Here is a 12235-nt window from a genome sequence, read left to right as displayed (position 1 = left end):
TATGTGTAAAGATTAAAGAAAAAGGTATTTCAATTAGCTTTTGTCAAAGACTATGTGTTATTATTCTGCCTATCTCTCACTTCTGTATTTGCCTGAAGGAAGCTTGTTTATAATGAAGTGTCACATGCTTACAGTAGAAAATTATGAAGGTTTTTTAATTGGATATATTTTTAAAAATATATAGTTCTGTATCTAACATAGTATACTTCTTCAGTCTGGAGACTTATAAAAGCTATACAAGGATTCCCTTCTTAGTAGTATTGTTTAACTGTCATGCAACTCTTCCTACCATTTGCTAATTGTAATTTCCAAATTGGATTTCCAAATGAAGTGGCAATAACAGAGTAGGAAGTTTAAATTTGTTCAGATTTGATGGATCCTCAAGGTTAAAGTCTTTTCAATTCAAATCCTGTTAAGCAGATAATGACTTAAATATAAATGCTTTAGGTTCATTTTCTGTTTAGGCAGCTGCTTTGTATTTACAGTAGTTGTCTTTGAAATCAATGATCTAAATAGTAAAACAGACAGTCTTGTTTCTTTACTATGGCAGTGATTCTTGCACTTGAGAGGAAGGTGTAAACTGTTTTCCAGATTACTCGAAGCAGTTGCTTTTGCACTGAGCAGACCCAAGCTAAGTGCTAGCTCAACACTGAAAAAAGGTTCTGCCACCAAAGTTCTCCATTGAAGAAAGCTTTTTACTTTCCTCCAGTACCTACAGGCCATCTCTGAAGCACTCTGAAAAAACCTCACATCTGTCACTTCCAGATCTGATACCCCTGTATGTTGGGCTTATATGACAAAGTTTTAGTAGTTGGGGAGCACTGTAGGGTGGCATCTACAAGAATGTGTCAGGGCTTCCCTGTGCAAGGCACAGCCAGCTCTGCAACAGAAACCCTAGTGGAGCACATCAGGGAGAAAGTGCAAAAATGCTGGACAGGGAGAGGAGTGAGAAACAGCACAGTGAACAACAAGGTGAGAGAAGGGGGAAGGGAGGTGCTCCAGAAGTCAGAGTGGGTATTTCCATGGAGCACAGCGAGAGGGCCACAGTGAAGCAGGTGTTCCACTGCAGCTTATGGAGCAGGTATTTGTTCACATTGCAGCCTGTGGAAGACTTTACATTGGAGCAGCTGGATATTTCCTGAAGGATCTGTGGCCTGTGGAGAACCCACAATGGAGGAGGAGAAAAGTGTGAGGAGGAAAAAGCTGTAGAGAGGAATCATACCCATTACCAATCCTGCCTATGCCACCTGGGGGTTAGGGAGATAGAGGAGCTGGGAGTTAAGTTGAGCCTGGGAAAAGGTGGAGTGGGGAAGCACTTTAGTTTTTATCTTTTTCTCATTATCCAAATTAATTTTAATTTGCAATAAATTAATTTTCCTCAAGTCCATTTTGCCTATAATGGTCATTGGCAAATGATATCCTGGTATTTATCTTGATGACCTTCATCTTATTTCTCCCTCCACTGAGGAAGGGGACAGAGAGGAGCTGAGCTGGGGAATAGCTACTGGCCAAGATCAATCCATTGCACTCCTAGTACTGAAGCATTTAGTACTGAATACTAGTATTTAAGCACTGGTATCCAGGTATGTCAGTTTGGCACCTGACTTGTATTGGAGTCTCCAATTATCCTCTGCTTTCCTCTGCATATGGAAGTGGTAATTTAGCAGGATGCTTTAATTTCTGTGCACCTTAGTGGTAAATAATCAGGCAATCATCTGTAAATTAGCAGCAACTTTCTCCAGAAATACCTGTATCTTGCTCTTTTTTTCCTAATCTCTGTAACTCATAAGACTGTCCAGGCCTTGAAAAGAATATTCTGTACAGTGAAAGAAAATTTGTTTTTCATGCACTGCTCCTAACAAAAAAACAAAATTGTGTACTTTTGCAACATTGCTTGTCCTCCAAACTAAACCAATGAAGAAGCAGCATCCTTGCAGAGTAAAACGGTGAGTGAGGAACAGTCTTCGAATATCCTGCAGCAACTTATTTCCTCACGCAGTCATGGTGCTGAGCTCTTTCAGGAATGTTCCCAACAGCAGCTAACTCTGATGCAAAGGCTTCTTTCCCTTGATGTAGATAGGGGAGAGTTGATAGCTCTCAAGCTTCTAAGCAAGGTGACTTACAAGAGTCAGAAGTAGAAGCAGTACAAATGTATAATCTGTTAGTTTAACTGTACAAGCTTGTTCTTGTTTCTAGGTCTTCTAGAACCAATGATAGTGTATAAACATAGCCAAAAAGTGCAAGAAAATTTTCATAATTCCCATGTTTCATTGACCCATCATAGTTTGGAAGACATCAAAGCTGGCAGTGTATTGAAAGAATTCCAAACACTGCTGAAAATAACCTTTTATTTTCTTAAGATCCTGTTTTTGCTATATGTATTGGGGAAAATACTATGTTTTTGAAGATAAACATACTATGTTCACAAAGATAAATTGTTTGAGCTGTAAATACATTCAAGAAACAGTTTAATACTTCTGCACAAAAAGGGCACCGTAAAGAGGTACATTTTTGTGGCAAGTAGGTGTGTATTCCTTGGCTACCAGGGTGTCTAACAGCCAAATTCCTTGTCAGATGCTCACTTGCTTGCTTCCCACACAATGGCACAGGGGAGAAAATGGGAAGAACAGAAAGGAGAGCGTATGAGTTAAGAACATGGCCACTGCTTACCATTTGCCATCATGGGCAAAACAGACTGTTTGGGTAAAATAACTCAAATTATTGCTTATTAAAATAAATATTTAATTTTTAATTCAGGTAGTAGAAACAAAAAGATACATTACAACACTACCTTTCCTCTCTCCCAGGCTCCAGGTTCCCTTGTGACCACCACAGCCTGCCCCTTTGGTGCAAGGGTAATGGGTGTGCAGTGTCCACAGTCTGTACCTAATGGTTTCTCTCTGCCTTTGGGCTTTCCTCTGCTATTTCTTCATTCTTTTGGTTCCTGTTTTGTCTGTCCATCTGGCACTTTTTCCCCTTTCTTAAATGTGATTTCCCAGAGATTCAGTCCAAATGGCTGCTGGGCTCAGCCGTGCCCTGCAATGGGTCTGTTGGAGCCAACCAGGACCGTCTGTGTCCAGCACAGGGCAACCCCTTGCCTGTCCTGACAGATGCTGCCAAGACTGTGCTGTGGCCACCCAAAACCTGGTCATACACTTTTCATCTAGCAGTTTTTCGTGTTACAAAATACCACATCAAGTCAGCAAAAAGGTGTTAGTCAAAGCTGTAGTTAAGAATTAATAAAAGGCTTTGATGTTCTTACTGACAGTTCCATGAAAAGAGTTTCTGTGTGCAGCAGCACAGGAAATAGCCAGCAAAAGGCAAGACACCATCAGGAAAGGTATGGAAGGCAAGACTGTTGTTTTGTTGCTACAAAAACCTTTATGGGGTGTGTGGGCAAGGTAAAGGGAGAGTTGTTATTTACTAAATCTCACTATATTAGAACTAAGGAAGGCTTGCTGAAACTTCTTAGAGGAGGAGGCGGGTTTGTAAACACCTGCAGTTTGCAAGAGCCATTTCTTTGAAGATCAAAATTATTTAATTTGCACAGAAATAGCTTCATTAGAAGACCATGAGTAGCATATCTGAAAAAATCTGAGAATTTTTTTATATTATCCAGTGTTACATAGTGTTGTTTATGAAGACTGTCATCTTAGTAGTCATGACTTTAGCTAAGAGTGGAATTAATTTCATGTCTTTTATTAAAGCCACTTTAGAGAGTGGTTTTTCTATTCCTGGTATCATTCAGTTCCTATTCAGAATTCTTGCTTTAATACCTATTTTGAGTGATTTGATAAGAAATAGTAAAAAGTTCTGGCTCAGTTTAGAGAAAACTGCTCCTACCTTGGAAGTAACAAGTTTTCATGTTTCATTGTCCACATACAGGATGCCCCTGTGCAAACTCTTAGATCTCGTACCTAATGTACCAAAGTGAACTTTGGTATTACTGTGTATATATACATATGTTCCTTTCATTAGGTTGGATTTTATTATATTTTAAGGCTTTATAGCAAATGCTCTCACTTTCCTACCAGTTGGAGGTGGTTTTTTGCGAGGGTTATTTTGTGATTTGGTTTGGTTTTTGCTTTCTGTTTGTTTTGGTGTTTGTTTTTTTTTAATTCAAGTGAAATCACTGAATAAAAATCTGGAGTGCAGTGACTTTATCTGATATTTTGTATGGATATCAAATTTCTTGCATTGTTCTTTTTTGCTGAGTATCATCTTCCCATAAAGCATTGTCTTCAGGGAAGTGTCATGTACTTAATTAATGCATTTGCTGAGTTGGAGGAACTGTCTTGAATCTGAAATGACTTCAGTTCTGCTTACCCTTTGGAGGCCCAAAATCTATCTAATTTTTGGTTTCAGAAGCCTGCATTTTCAGTACTGTGTTCTTTTAAGTCATTTTTCGACTTATTACTAGCCTTGTATTGTCAAAGCCAATTCTGAAAGATTGGAAATGAAAATTATTTTGGTTAGATTTTGTTATGGAATTTTACAAGAACCTTTGGGTTTTGTTTGTTGGGGCTTTTTTTTTTCCTAACAATCTAGTTAGCTAGAAATTTTTTTTGTAAATTGGTTAGAGATGATTAACTCTTCATTACTTTATGAGTTGTCAACTTTGAAGTAGTTTTTTCTCCAGTGACTTTCTTCAGTGATCTCTTCTAAACTTTATCATATTGCCTATGAATATCAATTGCAGATGGGAAAACTGTTGTGAAAGGGAACACTTGTGCTTAAGAAAGGGTTGTATGACTGACAGAACACAGCAGATAAAATCTGTCTTGCACAGGACTTGGGGACACTGCAAACTTGAGTATTTGGTGGACCAAATAGTCCCTGTAGAGTATTTCTGTAGTGTTTTTAATTGGCTTTTTCTTCTTTAACTTCACTGCATCAGGGAGGTTGATTAACATTAGTCCTTCCTTTAACATTCTTAGGGCTAAGGAAGACTTTGAAAGGAATGTATTCAGAAGAAAAGGAGCATCTTTGACAAGTGGCATATTTATAAATATTTTTCTCCTAATGCTGACTCATGATGTTACTTTCTCTACCCTTCTTCTGCAAAATAGTTGCAGAAGAACAGTCTAGAAATCAGTCCAAAACAAATAGTTGGCTTTGATTATTACACAGAACTCTGTTTCTTTGCATTACTGGTAAAAAGGAGAGGAACCCAAACAATTTTCCTGACGTCTTATTCTGCTGTTCACATTTGGATTCTTCAGCCAGTGCTTCATGTCTACATCTGAGGCTGTGGGAAAATATATACAGTTGATTGATGCTTTAGAAATAATAAGCAGTAACATGAAAATGACACTGTAAATGTAATAAGGGGTAGTATGAGGGTGATTGTAGAGTTGAATGTTGAGCTACATGTTGAAACTGAAAATTGAATTCGCAGAGCTCAGGCACACAAAACAGCCCAAGTTTGAAACAAAGAACCAAGGAAGAAAGGTATGAAATTAAATATATTCAGGGGATTTAACTGATTAAAATGTGATATTTTTTTTTTAAAGAAAAACCTTTAAGCTAAAAGTAGTATTTCAAGTGCTAGTTAGTTTCTTTAGTTTTCAATGTTTTTAAATACTGATTTTTAAAAAGTATGTTTTCCTGTTTCAGTGCTTCATAGACTTCAACAGCCAGCTATAAATCTTGAATTTAGCATTTACCAGCGACTTAACAGAGCAGACTTCCACCCCAGACTCCCACCTCTTCCTGTTTCTCTAATTTCATTATTGCATATATGTGGAGGCAGCAGGAGGAGTCTCTATAAATAAACTGTTTAAACCTTTAATGGCATAGGTCTCATTTTCTTAAAACCCTGTACTGGGCTCAAGCTTGCTTCCCAATTGCTGGAGTACTACCTGCTTATCCAGTTACCTGGGCTGGTCTCATAGTTGACCCTACTCTGAGCAGGAGGTTGGTCTAGAGGCCTCCTGAGATCCTTATTAACCTGAATTGTCCTGTAAGCCTAGGATTTAGTTAGGTGAATTTTAACTTCAGCATCAGACTTGTTTGTTTACAGTATGTAAATATGAATAATAATAATAGTAATATCAAGTACATTGTTTTGGTTGCCTTGAAAGTAAACAGTGCAATATAGATGCATACATGATTTTAAGGAAAGCAGTCAAGTTTCTGTTTAATATAGATTCTTTTAGATTTTATTCTCTCTGAATGGGTTTATTTTTTATTTTTTTCCATATTTTAAAAAAGTGTTTTTCCAAATGAAATGTACAAAATCTTTTGCTGATGGCTGACATTGTTAACGGATTATGGTGTCAGAAATTTTAAAAAACAAAGTAGCTGCTTGAAAATTGTGCCATAGGTAAAAAATATTTGCTAACAAAATCGTTGAGATCCTTAAACCACTGTTATCATCACTGCTCATTCTTTGCAGGGGATGGAGTGCTAGATCTCTCTACGAAGAAAAGCGCAAGGTTGGAAGAACCAAAATATGATCCATTGTGTTCTGAAAACTCAGTGTCTGGGTAAGCAACATTTAGGACTCTCTTTGGCTTATCTAAAAGACAATCGGGGTTTCTCTTCTCTGGTCAGGTTTTATGTTCATAACATACTTGTATATACTGGCACACACATGTGGTTCCTATTTTGCTTTCAAAAGAATTTTTGTCACTCATAAGTGTGTGTCTATGTATATATCATATGTTTCATTTGTCTTTTTCCTTTTTTTCTGTTTAAAGAAAAGTTATCAGAACAATCACCAAACTTTAGTTCATGTTACTAAAAATTACCTGAAAATTGATTACATAACACATTAAAAGTAATAGAATAGTAGAAGAAAATGCAAATAATTCTTTTAGAGTTTATTTAGGAAACTTCAATTTTGGACAAAAATGACCATGTTAATAATTAGATGTAAAATGTTCCTCAACTAACATGAACAAGTTAAATGACTATTATCTATAAAACTCCTTAATAAGAGAGAGAGCAAGCGCGTGAGAGAGAGCTCTTAATCATCGTACTTAAACTTACATCATGGTTCTGACTATGGTGTGTGGTGGCAAATGGTTAAATGTCTTTATTCAGCATGGAAAATGTTATTGCATCTGCTGAAAGCTACCACAAAATTAGTGAAATGCATTGTTTTGTTGGATTTTATGATCTTGGCATCCTCCCATCCACTAGCCATAGCAGGACCCTTTTTGTCACCTGTACGTCTTACCAAATAACTTATTGCAAATAGGACTACAGTAGCAGTATTTGTTGAATGATGTAGAAGTGCATTTTATTAATTTACTCATACGAAGAAGTTTGAAAATGAGTATGACTTTGTAACTAGTGAGCTGTAAGTAGTGACTAGAAGTTTTTTAAACTGTGTCTCATTTTGCGAAAATGAACTTGATTGTTAACAACAGCACTTTTATCTTACTGTTGTAGAAAGCCTAGTTTTGTGTAAGTCTGGGATGTTTGTGTGTAGTTATGTACTTATTGCTGCAAATTTTCTATGAGGGGGTTGACTCTTTTATTACTTGTTTAGCGGTAACGTCACGTTTCTACTAACAAAAACTCCTTCAGGATTTGGGTATTTAATGGAACGTTAATTGTATAACTAAAATTATAACAGTGTTGCTCTGCAAGCATGTGAACAAGGGAATATAACAAGCACATGAGACTATTATCCAATACTGAGCTAGGATATAAAGTTCTTGGAAGGGCTGCTGTAGAAGCCACCGTATGATTTTTGACGTACTGTCCTACCAGAACTGTAAGTTTGCTAGGATAATCATTTAACTACCACATCTCAAAGACTAAAAAGTATCAGAAGCAGTGATGTTACCGAAGCAAGGAGTATAATAAAGGAGTGGACCCTTCCCTTCCATAGCTGTGTGAGAGTCTCTCATACATCAGTTTACCATCGTTTCATTCCATCCATCCAGGAGACTACACAGAAACAGAGAGGACTATGTGGAAAGAAGTGCTGAGTTTGCAGATGGTTTGCTCTCAAAAGCTTTGAAAGACATTCAGTCTGGAGCACTGGACATAAATAAAGCAGGCATACTTTATGGCATACCTCAAAAAACTTTACTTCTCCACTTAGAAGCCTTACCAGCAGGAAAGCCTGCACCTTTTAAAAATAAAACTCGAGATTTCAATGATAGTTATTCATTTAAAGACAGTAAAGAAACTTGTGCAGTCCTACAAAAAGTAGCCTTGTGGGCAAGAGCTCAAGCAGAGCGCACAGAAAAAAGTAAACTCAGTCTACTTGAAACCTCAGAATTAAAATTCCCAACAGCTTCCAGTTACCTCCACCAGTTAACTCTACAGAGAATGGTCACTCAATTTAAAGAAAAAAGTGAAAATCTACAATATGAAACTTCAAGTCCTACTGTACAATTAAAAATTCCTCAGCTAAGAATAAGTTCTGTGTCCAAACCACAGTCTGATACTGCTGGTCTTCTGGATGTTATGTACCACGTTTCTAAAACCTCCTCAGTCTTAGAAGGATCAGCTCTTCAAAAATTGAAAAATATCCTCCCTAAACAGAACAAAATTGAATGTTCTGGACCTGTAACTCACTCAAGTGTTGACTCCTACTTTCTGCATGGGGACCTCTCTCCTTTGTGTCTTAATGCTAAGAATGGGACAGTAGATGGAACCTCAGAAAATACAGAAGATAGTTTGGATCGTAAAGATAATAAACAACCAAGAAAAAAACGTGGCCGCTATCGGCAGTATGATCACGAAATAATGGAAGAAGCAATTGCAATGGTAATGAGTGGGAAAATGAGTGTTTCCAAAGCACAAGGAATTTATGGGGTACCTCACAGCACTTTAGAATATAAAGTAAAAGAAAGATCTGGAACATTGAAGACTCCACCGAAGAAGAAACTCCGATTACCAGATACTGGCTTATTTAATATGACAGATTCAGGGACTGGCAGCTGCAAAAATAGTAGCAAGCCTGTGTAGAATAATTGTTAGCGAATTGTGTGTGTGTGTGTATGTATGTCTGTATACACACACTACGTGAGAAATACATATGCTCACTCTGACAGAAGACATGAAACTATACAGTTCAAAAACCACATACATGCCTTTTGAAAAATAGTTTTATTCAGGGTTTTCACTGTGGACAGAATTATAGAGTTGCTCACTTAATTCTGATAGTGTGTATTTAATATAATCCTTGTATAAATAGGTGAAAAGATTCAGGTTTTATTTAGTAGTCAATAGCATAAAGATGTTTTGGGAAAAGAAGTATTTGTCATGTGAAGCATAATTTTTAATTGGTGGAGAACCACTTTACCCATTCAATTATCCATCTTATTATGGAAATACACAACCGAGGGTTAGCAGACTTTATAGTTCACAGAATACTTGCAATAAATTGTAAGTAACTCAGATTATACAAAGCAGTGGATTTTTTAAAAAAAAGGCTAGTTCCTTACAAGGAAGTGGATTTGTGAAGTATTAGTAGGATATAGTACATTCTGTGAAAAAAAAAAAGTTTATCGTTACTTAAATATCCAATACAAGTAAGAAAAACATTTCATTACTAAAAATGTGTGTTTAGCAGGCATAAACTGCATTTTTTTATCATTTTAAGAAAATTTTGTTGTTTGTTTAGAAAGAAATTGGTGTTTACAAAGTGTACACTTATGAAATCTGAGAAATTACTGTAGTTATAGAATTATTAAATATGAAATAAGATGGAATACTAAGAGCATAAAATAATTTAAACTTTAACATAATTTTCCTTTTTAGTTTGACGATTAAGGTAACTTGTAAGGTTTAAAAAGAAAGTTGGAATGCAACTTAGAGCATGTTCATAATGTGCACAGAATGAGCTTAAGAATGGTTTGGGTTTGTTTGTTTTTTTGTTTAAACGTGCTGGTTAGTTGATGTTATGACTACTTAAAATTTATTTAAGGATTGTGTCACACTCCTATTGAAAAACCTCACTGTAACTGTAATGTATTTGCTGCTGTGACATTTCAAAACATTTTCAGTTTATCAAAATGAATACCAAGTTACATTATCATTTTGCTAATAACCAAATTTGCAGTTCAGGGTCTTGATAGAAATACAAATATTAAACAGTGAAACTGTTTTGAACTTTCAATAATATAAAGTCTTTATAAATTTGGTAGTTAGAAGTTAGTTCATTTTAAATACGTAACTTTTAATAGAATTTAAGGGAGACCAATTACCTTCATATTGCAGTTTTTACATAAATTTCAAAGTATTTACATTGGACTTTTTATCACACTTAATTTTTTTTATGTAATATCAAAAACATGTCTACATATGAATGGGGGCTTGCTTCATACATTCACTACTGAACATCAATGCCCTTTTCCTCTCAACATGTATTTTTTTCTGTATGCATCTAATTTGGCATAGAAAAAGACTTTTCTCCAACTTTTATACGTGTCGTACACATGCACGTATTTTTCTCCCCACTTAAATTTGCATGTGTATGGGTTAATTATATAAATGAATTGGTACATTGGATACATATGGGCCACATCAGGTAATTTTATTTATAGATAAACTTGCCATTAAATTCAGTGGAGAACATACTGCAATACTGATGGTAAAATCTAGCCCGTATCTATTAACGCTACTAAAAAAATAACGACTTCCATTTTAAAACAGAATAATCCTTTGAAACTGCACAACCAATATCTCAGTTCTTTGGTCTCTCAGATCTACACTGAATCTCCTTCAGTCATTAAGGTTTACTTGCATATTACAGAATGAATCTCTCAGGCACATGGTGTGATTCTTGGGTTGTCCTGTGCAGGGCCAGGAGTTGGACTCGATGATCCTGACGGGTCCCTTCCAACTCAGCAGATTCTATGATTCTAAGATTTTAAGCAGAAGTGTACCTGATAAAGAGTTTGCAGAAGAGCAGGTGTCAGGGTCATCTTTCATTTTAAAAGAATTAAGCCATATTTTGTGAGGACCAGAAGGAATAATTTGTGAATATATCCCCACTGAAAAATGCAGTTGAAAAAACGTAAATGCTTCAACATCTGTCTTTTTACAGTTTTACTTGCAAAAATCTGGGGCTTCAATACATTGCCTACTGTTTGTACCATACTGATGTTTTCTACTCCTCAGACAATGTTAGAAATTTGAGTCAGAACTTTATATTGAAGGCAAGTAACAGTACTCTTTTTATATCATTTAAAAGATGACCTGACCAAAAATGTAACAGGATTCATAAAATCAGGGATCATTTTACTATTGACTTAACAGTACTCAGTAGTTTTGTATGTAATATTATAATTAATTTTCAACATTTTAGTACTTGTATTTATTTTTTGGTCAGAAATAGTAATTAAAATATTTTTTGATAGTTTATAGATGATACTCAACCTGTAAGTGTTTAAAGGAACAGAATTATTTGTTTCTAATTATTAGGCTAACCTTTAATTACACAACTAAGGAAAGGCAGGGAAATGTGTAAATTCTCCTTCCCCAACCCCTATGTATTTCATTAATTGTCATTTAAATTATACATTTTGAACTGTTTTATAAATTCAGTTACCAGTCACTACTTAGTAATTGACAATTTCTGAAAATTCCTGTTTCAGCAGACTTTTAAATGAAGGCGAAAGCAAGCCCTACATGCTTTCTACTTATTTGAATGTTTCTCAAGTATTTTATATTAAAAAACAGTGCCTCTGTTTTTAGAACTACTGCTCAGTAAAGCTGTTTAAACCATTTCTGGTAGCTAATGACAATTTTATATTAAATTGTATATTAACTTTAGTGAGACTGATTTTTTTAGTTGTTTACAGTACAAATACTTGTATTTGTTTTTTAATTGCAGTATTTCCATTGTCGCAGTAATTTAGTAAAACTCTGTGGCTGCCTTGATTTTTGACAGATTTTTGTTAACAACTGATTTTTAGGCAATTAGTTATATTTATGCATAAATCAATTGCACTATAATTCATGAATTATTTATTACAATATTTTCTAATGAATTCCATGTATTTGTCTTGTGTTGTAAATGTACTGTAATTCTGTTTCTTCTTTGTGTTGTTATATTCCTAAATCTGATTGTATGAATTTAATTGTTTAGTTAACGTGTTTCTACGTTGTAATTTGTAGTAAAGCACTTCAATGCTTTTGCACATAAATTTACAACACTGATGTGTGATTGATTTGCTCATTCAGTAAAAAAAAGAAAGAAACAAAAACCTGTACACTGACTTATTTGACTTATTCCTGAGGCACAAGTTTATTAGCAGTGACATAA

General features: G+C 35.3%; 1 protein-coding gene across 11 annotated transcripts in view; it reads left to right on the top strand.

Moving 5' to 3' along the window:
- Window positions 1-12235, top strand: part of LCORL (ligand dependent nuclear receptor corepressor like) — an 84896-nt gene that overhangs the window by 47531 nt on the left and 25130 nt on the right. For 8 of the 11 annotated variants that reach the window (XM_027642716.1, XM_027642722.1, XM_027642713.1 and 5 more), the window contains exon 6: window positions 6398-6488. In XM_027642716.1, coding sequence (XP_027498517.1) covers window positions 6398-6488 — 91 coding nt within the window. Of the gene's footprint in view, window positions 1-6397; window positions 6489-7898; window positions 12163-12235 lie in introns of those variants that run through there. The other 3 variants (XM_027642721.1, XM_027642720.1, XM_027642723.1) reach the window with 3 other exon arrangements.

The sequence above is a fragment of the Corapipo altera genome, unplaced genomic scaffold (genome assembly GCF_003945725.1).
Source record: "Corapipo altera isolate COAL_440 unplaced genomic scaffold, ASM394572v1 22, whole genome shotgun sequence".
In the NCBI taxonomy this organism is placed as follows: Eukaryota; Metazoa; Chordata; class Aves; order Passeriformes; family Pipridae; genus Corapipo; species Corapipo altera.
Note: the sequence above shows the minus strand (reverse complement) of the source record. Positions and strands in the feature narration are given on the sequence as shown.